At 30.7% G+C, this 14,141-nt stretch overlaps 1 protein-coding gene across 1 annotated transcript in view; it reads right to left on the minus strand.

The window, feature by feature from the left end:
* Positions 1-14,141, minus strand: part of LOC111707232 (octopamine receptor beta-3R) — a 32,898-nt gene that overhangs the window by 14,389 nt on the left and 4,368 nt on the right. Inside the window, exons 4-6 of the mRNA XM_023480292.1 lie at positions 12,680-12,754; positions 9,152-9,209; positions 8,528-8,614 (exon numbers count right to left, since the gene is read on the minus strand). Of these exons, the coding sequence (XP_023336060.1) occupies positions 8,528-8,614; positions 9,152-9,209; positions 12,680-12,754 (220 nt within the window). The remainder of the gene's footprint in view (positions 1-8,527; positions 8,615-9,151; positions 9,210-12,679; positions 12,755-14,141) is intronic.

Consider the following 14,141-nt stretch of genomic DNA (forward strand, 5'->3'; position numbering starts at 1 on the left):
AACGTAAGCACCCAAATGGATGATATTGAACATCGACTTTGCGCTCAAACTCAGTATATTAAACATAAAAAAATTGTTAATTCCAAAATGAATCCTAAAAATTTCTTCACAATATACTAAATTATCAGTTCAACTATACAAATAAAATTATTTCCTTTACTCTGTACAAAGGATTCCGCAAAAAAAGCTCAAGCCAAGACTAGAGTTTAGGTTAGACACGGGTTTAGTAAAAACCAATCGACTTGGTTTTTTTTTAACTTTTCAAAGCTTGAATCTCCGAAGGCTGAAGATTTTGTAAATATTATATTTTTTGTAAATATTATATTTTTTGTAAATATTATATTTTTTGTTTAAAGTTTCGGGAATTATCTTTAGTGTAAACCCAATTGATTAAACAGAATAATAATTTGATTTTTTGAACAAAAATTTATATATAGTTAATGTCTTTTTCAGATAAAACTTTTGGACAGAAAACTAAAAATTGCTAACTTTGATTGTTTAAAAAAATATCTCTCAAACTTTTAGATTTTTTCCTGTTTTCCTTTTTGAACTATTTGCTTCATAATCCGTCTTTACTTATCCTCTCGTCTCCAGTTCACTCAAGAAAATACAAAACTCTAATCTTGAATCCAAACTTTAATCTTCAGTCCAAACTTTAATCTTCAGTCCAAACTTGAAATCTATTCTTCTCCAAGTTGTAATCCCGGAGTTTTAAACATGGATCAGTTTCAAACAAAGTTGAATTGGATTATTTATTTATGAAGCTCACAAACTTTCTAAAGATGCAACTCAACTTCAACAATTATTTTCCTTTAATGAACGTCTCCACGGCATAATAGAAGACAATTGGTTGTATTTTATCAAAAGGACTGTATGTAATTTATTAAAAAGACCCTCCATGCTAAGATGGCAATGTCTGATTTACAACGGTACCCTTGAAACTTTAATCTGATCAAAATTATGGAAGATATTGTCGTTTTCTTTACTCTCGAAAAGTGTTTATTTCTGATTTTTGATAATTTTTTCATTATTTCTAATGAGCAATAAATGCGCAAGTATTTTTTTTGGAGAAACCACAAATGAAAATAAACTTATTTAAAAAAACACACAAAAACGTGCATAGTTCTTACTCAGGGAACCCATGTTCTTACTAGATCCAATAAAGCCACAGACTACACAGACTGCTTATCTCCTTTCACAGGGTGGGCCACGTAGGCCTAAGTTGAACCGACACGACATGCTACGTTTTTACGATAGGATTTTAGAGTGCCATGTCCATCTCTCGGCCACTTTTTGAACTTAATACCCATTAAGGGGATAAGTAATTTTAAACATGAAACATAACCAATGTGAATTCAGTCTATTTCTGAAGGCTTTTTTGTTTCGTATATGAATACGGATGTTTGCTGATTGGTCGTGTACGTACTTGTACACAATAAAACATGCTGTGGAAAATATCGCATATTTTAGCTGATAATCAATCTCTGTAACTCTCTTATATTTTGATAAAGCTTTTAAGAATACCATTGTAAATCAGATATCAGCTCATAGGGTCAGAAATTACACGTAGGGTCAAATTAAGTATAAAAGTTATAAGGAAGCCGGGGAAAGAAGATCCTATTGAAGAATTTGAGGATGTAAAATTCCTCTGTTGAAGTATTTTAAGTATGATCTCAAAATTAAATTTTCGATGTTTCAAATCAATTAAATTTATACGGGGTTCATCTCCNATATTTGTGTCATGTCTCTGTGTTGGATCAACTTTAATGTTTTCTAGGCACAATATTGAAACTTACGTTGACCGAACCAAAATTTGATAGATAGATAGAATTTGATCCCCCCTCCTCCACCTTTTCTTTACATTTTTCTCAATTAAGGTTGAGATGTAAGATACTAATGTCATTTTTTAATGTAAATATTATTACGTACAGTATGAACAAAAACCAGTGGATTTTTTGGCGTCTTTCTCTAACTTTTCATTATGAAATGTAGCTACGGACTTTTTTATTGTATTCTAAAATATGCCTTGGACAATTTCAGAAATATTCAAGTTGAAACATTACGAAAACAAATTCTGAAGTAAAGGAAAGAACAAAGAAGACATTCATTCTTCAGGTTTTTGGTTTTTACTTTGGTTTGGAAAGGATTATTTTTAACACCAAGTCCGAAAGATAAAGTAACTTAGCTTTACTAGTGAGACATCATGTTCTCTTCACATTGACTTTAAAATTGACAAAACTTGACCTTTTCTTCTGGCCCAATTATATCATTTCTACCAGCCACATTACGAGGTCATATGAGTTGCCACAAAAAAGCTTGTTCCCAATCTGTTGATCTTGATGTTTATTAAGTACAAACAAACAAACCATAGAAAACAAATAGAAAATCTGTGTAAAACCCCCTTCTTAAAGGGAGTGTTCGCGAAAAATGAAAGGGGGTATAGGCTTATAGCGATAAAAAAGCGCTTTAGATCGCTACTAATCTTACTTCTATCTGTTGCGTCTATAAGGAGAAAATTGATAAAGACGTGTCATACCGAAGTTTTGATTTTGTTTTTCAAAAATAATATTTAGCTTCTAGCTTGTTTTCGAACATTCCTGGAAAATATGAAAATGTCGTCTTCATTACCAAAAATCCTCGAAACAGGAATAAATGTTTTTATAAGTAACTCTCAGATCATAACAATTAAAACATATTATGAAAAATCAACTATATATANACTGCACACTCAGTTCAACTACCTTACATAGCCGGTCACTTCCTTTAAAGAGACTGTACGCGTAAATTCAAGGCACCCTCCTTGCAAAAAGGAGTATTCCCGATTTATACCGTTACCTTTGAATTATCCCATAATACGAAACCTCTGTGTGTTTTCTCTAAAATTGTGTTCAAATTGCTGAACTGGAGTGCACGCTAACGAACGTGAAGAATAAGGATAAATGTCTATCATTCTACAGCATTCAAAGGTTCGGAGGGTACTCTTGTGAATCTATACACGGCACTCTACAAATAGAGACTCACTTGAAATACCGCCCACAGTCCCTTTGTTGTTATAATTGCAAATAAAATAAAAGGTTATATTTATTTGTGATGAACATTGACTCTTTGTCTACTTGTATAAGCCACAGATAAAATTATTTGATAAAGCAAATAAAAATTTATAGAAAATTTAAAATAAGGTTTCAGTTCCTGCCATATGATTGGCCGATATGGGTGATATTTCATATCAGTTGCTATCCTTGACCAGCTGGACTTCCGAAACATCAACGAGTTACTCCTTGCAGAACTACAGGAGTAGTATTTCTAGTTACAATGTGTTTAGCAGCATCTCTGTTCATTACTGCAACTACCCTGACAACATGTCCTAGGAGTTCTGATATGGAATTTCCAGGACTTGTCTTATTATATAAATTTTTATAAATTCTTTTTACATGACATAAAGTAGGCTGTCTAGCATTGGAAAATTAGCGACCATGCATAACGTTTAATTCTGTGAATCTTTCTTATTGTGGTAATCAATAGAAAGGGAGTTACTTTCCTGCATTGTAAACTGAGGTCATTATTCATCGATATTACTGCGCATTTTAAAGATTTGTTTAATAGATTTGCATGTTTTTAAGACCCTATTAAAATTTCGATAAAATTCGAAAAAATCAATGCATGAACTCAACCAAGCCAAAATGTTTAACTTCAAACATTTAATACTTCCTTAATATTAGCGCTACATACCTCTCATTGATATAAATCGATCGGAACTGTTCCAAAGATTTCAAAAATGTACAATTAATACTTAAAAAATTAACCATGGTGAATTATACAATGTCTTGAAGATCGTTTTTTTTTGTGACACCCTGTACATTTACAAAATCTTGAATGTTTTAAAAAGAAATGTAAATATTGGTTTTATTCAGAAACATTTCTTTTAAGTTCAAAAACTAAATTTTAAATGTTATCAAACTTTAAAAAAACTCATAAAATTTTATCATATTTGCAAAAAGCTAAATATTTCATAACCTTATTTTGGCGTTTAGCATCAAAAGGAATTGGTTTTTGTATTTTTACTTATTTTACAATTGTATTTAAAGAAATCTTCAAGAATTTTAGATACAAAGGAATTGAGTCTTTACAACAACCACTAATTTTCTTATCCATATATCTTGATAACCTGATGTACAAACCCTTAATATTTCAAACTTAGATTATCATATCTAGCAGGGTTTAAAGTTTGAAATATCTAAGGTCTGTGACATCGAGTCGCAAAGATATAGAAATTAGAAATCAGAGTGTGTGGCAAAGACTCAATTTCTTTAAATTATTCCTTTAATAGTTTAGAAAGAGTAGGTTAAACTTGGCAGTCTGTTATTTGTTGAAACAAATACTTTTTTATTCCAATTTATAGCTGAGTAGAGAGAAAAGATAGATCTTGAAATTCTATTAGAGTTTAGACATTTGCACAATTGTAACTTACAATGTTAAAAAATACATTGGATCTGTTTATACAGTACTAGACTTTTAGGGCGCTTCGCACCCATCCTCTATTTCAATAACATCAAAAAGTTTGCTAATTCAATTCTATGTTTTTGCTCATTTTACAAAAATCAAAAAGAATTTGATACAATTTTTGTAATTTTGAGCATCCTTATACCTTTCCTGGGATCATTTGGGCCCGATCGGTTCAGCCGTTTTGAAGTTTATTGGTTACAAACAAACAGACAACCAAACAAGAAACTTACATATAGGTGTTCCACTAAACATGACAGCTGAGAGATGAATGTCGTCTTAGATCTTTGATAGATATTTCAGGATAAACAATGTGTCAATCAACAATGTTTTTATCGTGTGTCATTAAACAGGGTTACCTACGTCGGTACAACGAATACTCTTTTAAATGCAATTATGTGTAATTTAGGACGCTTTATCAGAATATATGTAATTTAGTGTGCTTTATCAGAATTGTTTCTTTCATATTATATTTATAATTAATTGCTTTCGAAAGGGAAATTCAGCAGAACTTTTGCATGAAGGAAAGATTTCATCTCATTCTTTGTTAAAAACCCTGAATACCTATATTTTCCACACTCTATTCACAAAATTTCATCAGAATACTTAAATGACGCTAGATCCATTGAGAAAATTCTATTTTTGAATGTGCAGAGCTAGTTTACAGCTTTATTAAATCCAGGATTGTTTATTTTGTGAATCTGGGAAATTTATGACCATGGAACTGTTTGTTATTACATTAGACCCTGAACAGGCGTCCCCCACACTCTAGTTTTTTGCCCAAGCATTCCCATTTTTGACACTATTACCTTGAAATATTTTCGCTTTTAACTTTTAAAGAAATATCAACTTAGAGGACTTTTTGAATTTTTTTTAATGTATATGGTAGTGTGAACCCAACCCAAGGGTTCACAACTTGTATATAGTACCGTACAGTTTATTGCTCCCTAGCGAGAATATGTTTGTAAGCCTAACAATCTGACCCAAGCCAAGCACCAAGTGTTATCTCTTATTATGCTTGCAGCCTGATTATCCTTAACAGGCTCAACCCTAAATGATATTGAACCCTTTCTTATCTTGTTTACCTCAAGTCAATATAAGTAACCAAGGCGGGGCTAGGTAGGGATGGATGCTGGAGAGAGGAGGGTAACAAGACTCTATGGCAGAGGTAAAAAGGAGTTTGATCGGCCATCTTATGCCCCAGACCAAGTACAGATTCAGAAGAGTCAAATGGAAGTATTTAGATCAATCTAACCGTTTGTATTGTTTAAAATTTATATTTAGTTTGTGCAAAAAATATGTTCAATTATTCAACTTAATATTGGCTTTTTACTACCAGTCCTTTTTCAAGTCTATAGTAAGTAGTACAGCTACGGTAAAAAGGCAATAACAAATCTAAGATAGCTCACAAATCCATTTTTGAAAAGCTTTTGAAAAATGGATGTTAAAACATTTTTTTTATAGACCTTGAAAAATTGGGCTATGAACATGCATTGCTATAATTAATTCGTTTTTGTCGCATTTGCTTTATATCAATTAACAATACTTAAAACATGACATTAGTTTGAGACCAGCGCCATTTCCCTTCCCTTTATTCTTATTCGCTGGTAAATTCTAGAAAATTGACGTTAATTTGAAATTGAGTAATTGTTTCAAAACCAAATCACAACATGAGCTGAAATGCGGTAATTGTTTCAAAATAGGGACATGTTCAAAAATGAACTCAAAAATTAACAACAGTTGATTCTCATGCCTTTTATTTAGCCACATGTAAATATATAGCGTTTCAACTATAGTTAAATACTGCAGGTATTTTCTTCTCGTTTTGGATTACAAAAAAAACGATAACTTTGTAGATTTGGTCCATTTCTAACACATAGTAATGACGTAATGAGTTAATTGAAAAAGTTTAATCATTTATCATTCAGGTTATGCAGGTTATGCTGGTGATTTGACACAAAATGTAATTTTAAAACGATCAAAGATGAAATGTTTAATTAAATTCCAGAACCAGGGATTACAAATTACCATGTTAATTGTTTTAAACATAATTCAAACATGTTTATGTACAACATAACACACAACTGCTTGTTGCTATGGCAGTGGCATCAACTGTGTTGATTTTTTAAATTGCACAATTATGCCAACATTTTGAAAAAAGAATAGCAAAGCGGTAGAACAGTACCTTTCTTTTTATTCATAAAAAAGTGATGGCGTAGTTAAGTAGGTCTTTGCTCATTGGCTGGATTATTTTCTTTCACCAATCAGAGGCAAGCAGAATCCAATAAATAATTAGAGACCAAGTAAGGCACGTCGGTGCAGATTTCGACAAAAAAAATTCTGGCAATCGGTCAAAACAGGGAGCGGAAATGTCATGTATGTGTGTCTGTACCAAAATAATATGTGTTTGTCATGCAAAGAATATAATTTGATTAAAGTTTACAATAAACTACTCGTTATTCAAGCTTAATCATAATTGACGACATTGTTCTGCAATTTCCTTGACTGTAGTCATGTTGTGTGTCTGTATCAAAAAAGTGTGTGTTTGTGATAACGAACTCGTCTGCAAAGCGGTGCGACTGACTTTCTCATGCCAGACCAGCGCCATTTCCCTTCCCTTTATTCTTATTCCCTGGTCAAAACTAATGTTTCCAATTTTTTCCAGATCGATTTGGAGCCGTAACTTTATTTTCCCCCCCGAATATTCCCCTCTTAAGAATCATATGTAAACCTTTAAAAAATTTCTTAACCGAATTAAGAAAATAATCGGCCTCCTAGATGTTTCACAGAGCTGTGTGAGACCTGGTCTAAGGTTTACAGACCGACTATTCCAGATCAATTGTAAGTAATTACTAATTGTAAGTCAGTATAATAATTATCTATTTATGAAAAATAATAAAAACATCCAAAATTATGTGTTTCAGGAGGGAAATATTTAAAAATCTCCCAAAAATAGAGGTTATGGGAATATCCCTCCCCCTTCCCCCCAATACTAAAATAAAATATAAAAAAATTTAAAGGAGATATGGAAAAATTGTCCCGTAAACTTTTTATAAAATGTCACACCAAGCTTTGTGTATCATCTAATGGGTAGATTTATTAAAAAAATCAGGTCAGAAAGGTTCCGCCGTTAAATTCCAAAAGTTGTTAAAGATTTATCATACTAGAAGGTTTTTAAAGGTCTATCACCCCGGACTAACCAGAGTGAGCAACATTCGGTTTCTTCTATTTGAAATCAAATGTGTTTCGGTTTATAATTAACAATTTTTCCCCTTATGGATTTGTTTATTCTATTCAAAATACATATGCCGATAAAAAAGTATTCATGAAAAAAGGCTAACAAATTATGTTTAAGCCTTTTTGATGTTTTTACAACCCAATACTTTAATAAGTAACTCTCATTACTTCAGTTATTAAGTTAAATACTTGTGTTTACATTGCACAACTGTTGTGTCTCATATCATGTTTATTGGTCTATTTTAAGTCATAACTTGCACAATTGCTGTGTCTCATATCATGTTTATTGGTCTATTTTAAGTCATAACTTGAGTCTAAAAGTCACATAATAGTTTCCTATGACCAGAATATTTCATTGATTTTTAATGTGAAAGATGAATACCATGTTAGGCTTCGACATCCATCTTGTGTTTACATTACCGCCCAGAAACAGTACACTGCAGTACAAAAGATGCGCACACCTTTGAAATAACTTTCCTTGCATGATAACCTTGATAAGAACTAGGCTTTTAAAGCGCTTCACGCCCCCTATCCGTTTTAGCTTTTATCTTTGTTTATTGCTTTATCTAAAAGTGGACATTTTTAATCATTCCATTCGGGCCTAATCGGTTTATCCGTTTTTACTTTTATTGTTCACAAACAAATAGATAGACAAACAAGTACTTAAAGAGATAGGTTACCTATAAGGCTATAATATAAAGTAAGCATAAGAATACAAGTATTTAAAGAGATAGGTTACCTATAATATAGAGTAAGCATAACAATACAAGTATTTAAAGAGATAGGTTACCTATAATATAGAGTAAGCATAACAATAACTGGAATCCAGAAGGTCATTGACGAAGAGAGAAAAGCGTAAGTTTTGTTCACAACAAATCTGAAAATAAAAGATTTGACAAAAAAAATAAATAAAACGTTTTTCTTGTCAAATATCAATTTTTAGTGCTTTACTTTTTACCTGTACAATTCCTAGATCAACCTGCTTACATTTGTATCAATTTTTAGTTTGAAAATTTCACCACACTTTTAAAATCACAAAATAAAGTGTTTTTTTTTTGGATTAAAAAAATATTATTGAACAAGTTAAATATATTTACTTCTTTTATTTTGAGGAAAGGGACTAACCCTTCTTTATCAATATTTGAGGAAAGGGACTGCAGTACTCTGTTTTTATTAAAATTAGAAAAAAGGTAATGAACTCTATTCATAACAAATTTGAAGAAATGAATTTTACTCTATTTTTATTAAAATTTGAGGAAAGGGACTGAACTCTATTTTATATTTAAGTATAAAGGGACTGTACTCTATTTTATATTAAAGTATAAAGGGACTGTACTCTATTTTATATTTAAGTATAAATGGACTGTACTCTATTTTATATTTAAGTATAAAGGGACTGTTCTTTATTTTCTACCTGCATTCATCCGGATGATATTCTTTATGTTTAAGGTACTCCGATGTAGTATACCAACCTAAATATTATTCAATAATTTTATTTTTCTGATTTTATTCCACTAGGGAACTTAGAAAGCGGGTGCAGGGACGCCACGCGCGAGCCCCGCAAAACGGTCTCCAAGCCTCTGGATTCGCAGATAAGTATTTAAATTACCTGGCGCTGCTTTTTTCCTTAATGAATAGATTTAATAGAAGTAGTGCATAACAATTTTTAGAAAAAATATTTAATATTTTGATAGCTATGCAATGTGTTTTTGGATGTTTAAGAAAAAAAACACTGCATACATATTTAAAGATTATATATTTTCTTTAAAATGTTATTTATTACTTCTATAATATCTATTATAACATTTAGGGGTAGCACCAGGTCAATTTAAAATACTCATCTACGAATACGGAGACTTGGAGATCATTTTGCGGGGCTCATTGCGGCCCTGCAACCCCTCCCTCGGATACTTCGCACCCTTGTTTTTAATGTAAACTAGGATGTTTTTTTATTTTGCTCATGGTATAATGGTATAGGAATAATCATATCAAACTTTAATTTTCTATTCGCTATATCTATCTAAGGTCTACAACACCAGGTTGCAAAGATATAAGTATAAGAAAATGGAAGTTTGTTGCTAGAGGTTAGCTCAATTATTTGATTTCTAATTAAACATATATGAATTTTATTACAAATCCAGACATGAAAATTTTTTAAATCGATTTAAATAAAATATTATATTTTAGTACAAAGACATTTAGTCTTTGTCTCAAACTCAAATTTTCTAACCCCTATATATGTAAAGCCTGATTGTGTAAATCTTTGATATTTCAAACTTAGATTATTTGATCTAACATAATTCATAATTTGAAATATCTAAAGTCTATTATATTGGGTTGCAACCTTTCAGGAATTAGAGATTAGAACATCAGATTTTGTGTCAAAGACTCAATTTCTTTTTATCGCAAATCATGAATGAAATATTTTTTACTTATTAAACAAAATGGCATATTTTGAAATTTATAGTGTGATTATTATTAATTTTATATCCATATATCTGGCAATATGAGTGTGTCTGTTTTCCCCTTTAATACCTGAGGCCGAATTTAAAGAATTTGATCCGTGGCTTAAATATGGTTGGTTCCACTTAAAATCGTGTGATCAAAATTTAAGCCGGCGCTTAATTGAAACCGGTTTTAGGTAGATTTTAAACGCGGCTCAAATTCATTAAATTAGGACACTGGATGACAGAACTATAATATATATATATATTGACTCTAGACTCTGAGAGGTTTCTGTCATAATGACATAAACTTCCCCCGGAACTCCTTTTCTTATATTCTATCCTATCCTGTATATTCTATAATATTCCATATATTCTTTATATATTCTAGACATAATCTACAATCTAGAAGTCATTAATATATATATGTCAAATATATTATAAATATATATTCTCAAGCTTTCTGTATTTAAATTCCCAACTGAAAGTTTAAATTGATCACATTTAGTGGATATTCAAATATTAAATTATATTACAATTATATTCCTTGCATTTTTAAATATTCTATCTTCTACAAAATAAAGCTAGCTTTGCTCATGTTTAAATATTCATATATTAGCTAAAGCTGGCCAAACGGCTGGACCAAATTGGCTGAACTTTTGGGGGGGGAACCCATGGGATGGTATCAAAGACAAAAAAATTAGTTTTTATTTTAAAAATCAATTTTTTTTAAATTCGATTTTTTTAAAAAATCCACGGCAATAGATAGCTCTTTTCTCATATACATATGATACATTATACCAGATACGTTCAATAAATGTTAGCAATAGCTGACCAAGGATGTAATGCAAGGAAAGTTATTTCAGAAGTGTCCGCATCTTTTATACTGCAGTTTACTGTCTCTGGCCGGTAATGTAAACACAAGACGGATGTTACAGCCTGACATGGGATCCATCTTTCACATAAAAAAATCAATGAAATATTCTGGTCATAGGAAACTATTATGTGAATTATCAAAATTATCAAAATTTAATGCTTTTAACCTCCTCGGATACTAAACGAACACTGATGCATCTATTCTTGTTTACAAATTCCGCCCAAAGAGAACTGGTTTCAATATGTACGCAGAGTATACAGTCACGGCCGCATTTAACTTTCCTTGCATTACATTCTTGTAGCTGACCATACTGTTAGACCAAATTGCCTGACATTTTTTAGGAACACCATGGGTACTCTGGGGCCGTAACAAAAGCTATATATAAATTGAATTATTTTTTCAAAATTCGAAAACTTTGTTTTCAAGGTTTAATCCCACGGGCAACGCCAGGCACTTCCGCTAGAATGCATGCACTTTTTAGTTGTAGTAATTGTCCCAACCATTTTTGAACATAAAAATAAGGGAATTGAAAATAAAACCTGATAAAAGTTTAAAATAGTATTCTAGCATTTCTTTGAGTTTTTCCACTTCTTTGTTATCCTTTGTATTTTTACCAGGCTTTGATCTTAGAAAGGTTCTTTACAATTTTAACACGAATTTAAAAAACTTTATTAAATTTCATTTAAAAAAACTTTATTTGGTTTAAAAAAAAACTTTACTTAATACCATTTAAAAAAATTTACTTGGTATTATTTAAAAAAATCTTTGTTGATTAAAATCTGAAAAACAATTTATCATTTAAAAAACTTTATTTAATAAGATTAAAAACAACTTTCTTTGGTATTTTCTTTTTTAAAGACCTGAAATAATTACAAATTGGAATGCTTTGTCGACACAAAATATCAAAAAAAGACGAACAAAATGTTACGAGAATTGTTGAAACATTATTCTAAAATAATAAGCTCCATTGTAAACAAAAAGAATAAATTTAACTGCTATAAAATATCTTTAAAAAAAGAAAACTTTGTAGGTTTTGCTAAAAAAACGTTCAAAAACTTTTCCAGTACACATTATCCTATTTTTTGCTATTTAATGGAATTGAGTCTTTGGCACTAACTCAGATTTTCTAATTATTATATCCTTGCAACCAAATGCCATAGATCTTAGATATGATTCATGTTAGATCATATAGTCTAGGTTGCAAAATAGCAAGGGTTTCCACCATCAGATTGCTAAGATATAGGGATTAGAAAATTTGAATTTGTGGCAAAAACTCAACTCCTTTGTAGATAATAGCCCAGAGTCCGAATCTAATGAATTTGAGTCGCGTCTCAAATCACCTAAAAACCGGTTTAAATTGAGTGCCGGCATAATTCTTGAAATATTAACTACGGTACGATTTTAAGTGGAACCAACCTTATTAGAGCTGCGGATCAAATTCTTTAAATTCGGCCTCAGTTTAGAAATAGAGCGAAATAAAAGAACAAATTGGATAAAAAAGTTTTAAAAGTTCATTCTTGTTTAATTATTATTTTTATTTTTATTATTATTATTATTATTATTATTATTATCATTGTTATTATTATTATTATTATTATTATTATTATTATTATCCTATGACCTGTAAAGATTGGTATGAATGATATGGTAGAGGGTATAATCCAGGCAACTGCTATCATGCAGAATGCAACTTTTACTAAAAATAAAAATGATATATTTCCAATCTTGTTTTCCCCATTTTTTTAAAGAAAATGATTTTTTATTCTTTGAGTTTATAATTATTTATTTTCTGAACTGATTGCAAACATAAGGCGAAAAAGAAAGTGTGCGTTGATACTGGATTTTTCGCAGAAAATCAGACTTGGGACATCCTTGTTATATTACTATCATGTTGTGTTACCTATTCTTACAAACATGTTGTGTTACCTATTCTTACTAACATGTTGTGTTACCTATTCTAACCAACATGTTGTGTTACCTATTCTTACTAACATGTTGTGTTACCTATTCTAACTAACATGTTGTGTTACCTGTTCTAACTAACATGTTATGTTACCTATTCTAACTAACATGTTGAGTTACCTATTCTAACTACCATGTTATGTTACCTATTCTAACTAACATGTTATGTTACCTATTCTTACTAACATGTTGTGTTACCTATTCTAACTAATATGTTGTGTTACCTATTCTAACTAACATGTTGTGTTACCTATTCTAACTACCATGTTATGTTACCTATTCTAACTAACATGTTGTGTTACCTATTCTAACTAACATGTTATGTTACCTATCCTAACTAACATGCTGTGTTACCTGTTCTTACTAACATGTTGTGTTACCTATTCTAACTACCATGTTATGTTACCTATTCTAACTACCATGTTATGTTACCTATTCTAACTAACATGTTATGTTACCTGTTCTTACTAACATATTGTGTTACCTATTCTAACTAATATGTTGTGTTACCTATTCTAACTAACATGTTGTGTTACCTATTCTAACTAACATGTTGTGTTACCTATTCTAACTAACATGTTATGTTACCTATTCTAACTAACATGTTGTGTTACCTATTCTAACTACCATGTTGTGTTACCTACTCTAACTACCATGTTGTGTTACCTATTCTAAGTATTAAGATTTCTGTGAGTTTTTGTATTAGAATCCATTTTCACCCATTAAATGTAGATTTTTCTTCTTTAGTTTCTTTCTGCTTTTTGTGGGGCAATGTAATTCTAATATTAATAAGTCTTTTAGGCTATTTGACAGATTTTGCATTAAAAATATTCGGATACAGACAGGGTTTATCGCTTTGTTCTAGTTAATTTTATGTCTACTCATATTTTTTGGTAACCCTGCTTATAAGTTGCACTCTCCTGAAAGGAAGTGAGTTTTTGTCACAGACTCAAATTTTCTAATCCTTATATCTTCGCAACCTGTTGGTGCAAACCTTTGATATTTCAAACCTAGAAATCTAACATAACAATATATAACATAATTTATAGTTTGAAATATCAAAGGTCTGCGATACTTTGTTGCAAAGATATAAGAATTTAAAAAATTGAGCTAGTAGGGAC

This window comes from Eurytemora carolleeae, unplaced genomic scaffold (assembly GCF_000591075.1).
Source record: "Eurytemora carolleeae unplaced genomic scaffold, Eaff_2.0 scaffold591, whole genome shotgun sequence".
NCBI lineage: Eukaryota > Metazoa > Arthropoda > Copepoda > Calanoida > Temoridae > Eurytemora > Eurytemora carolleeae.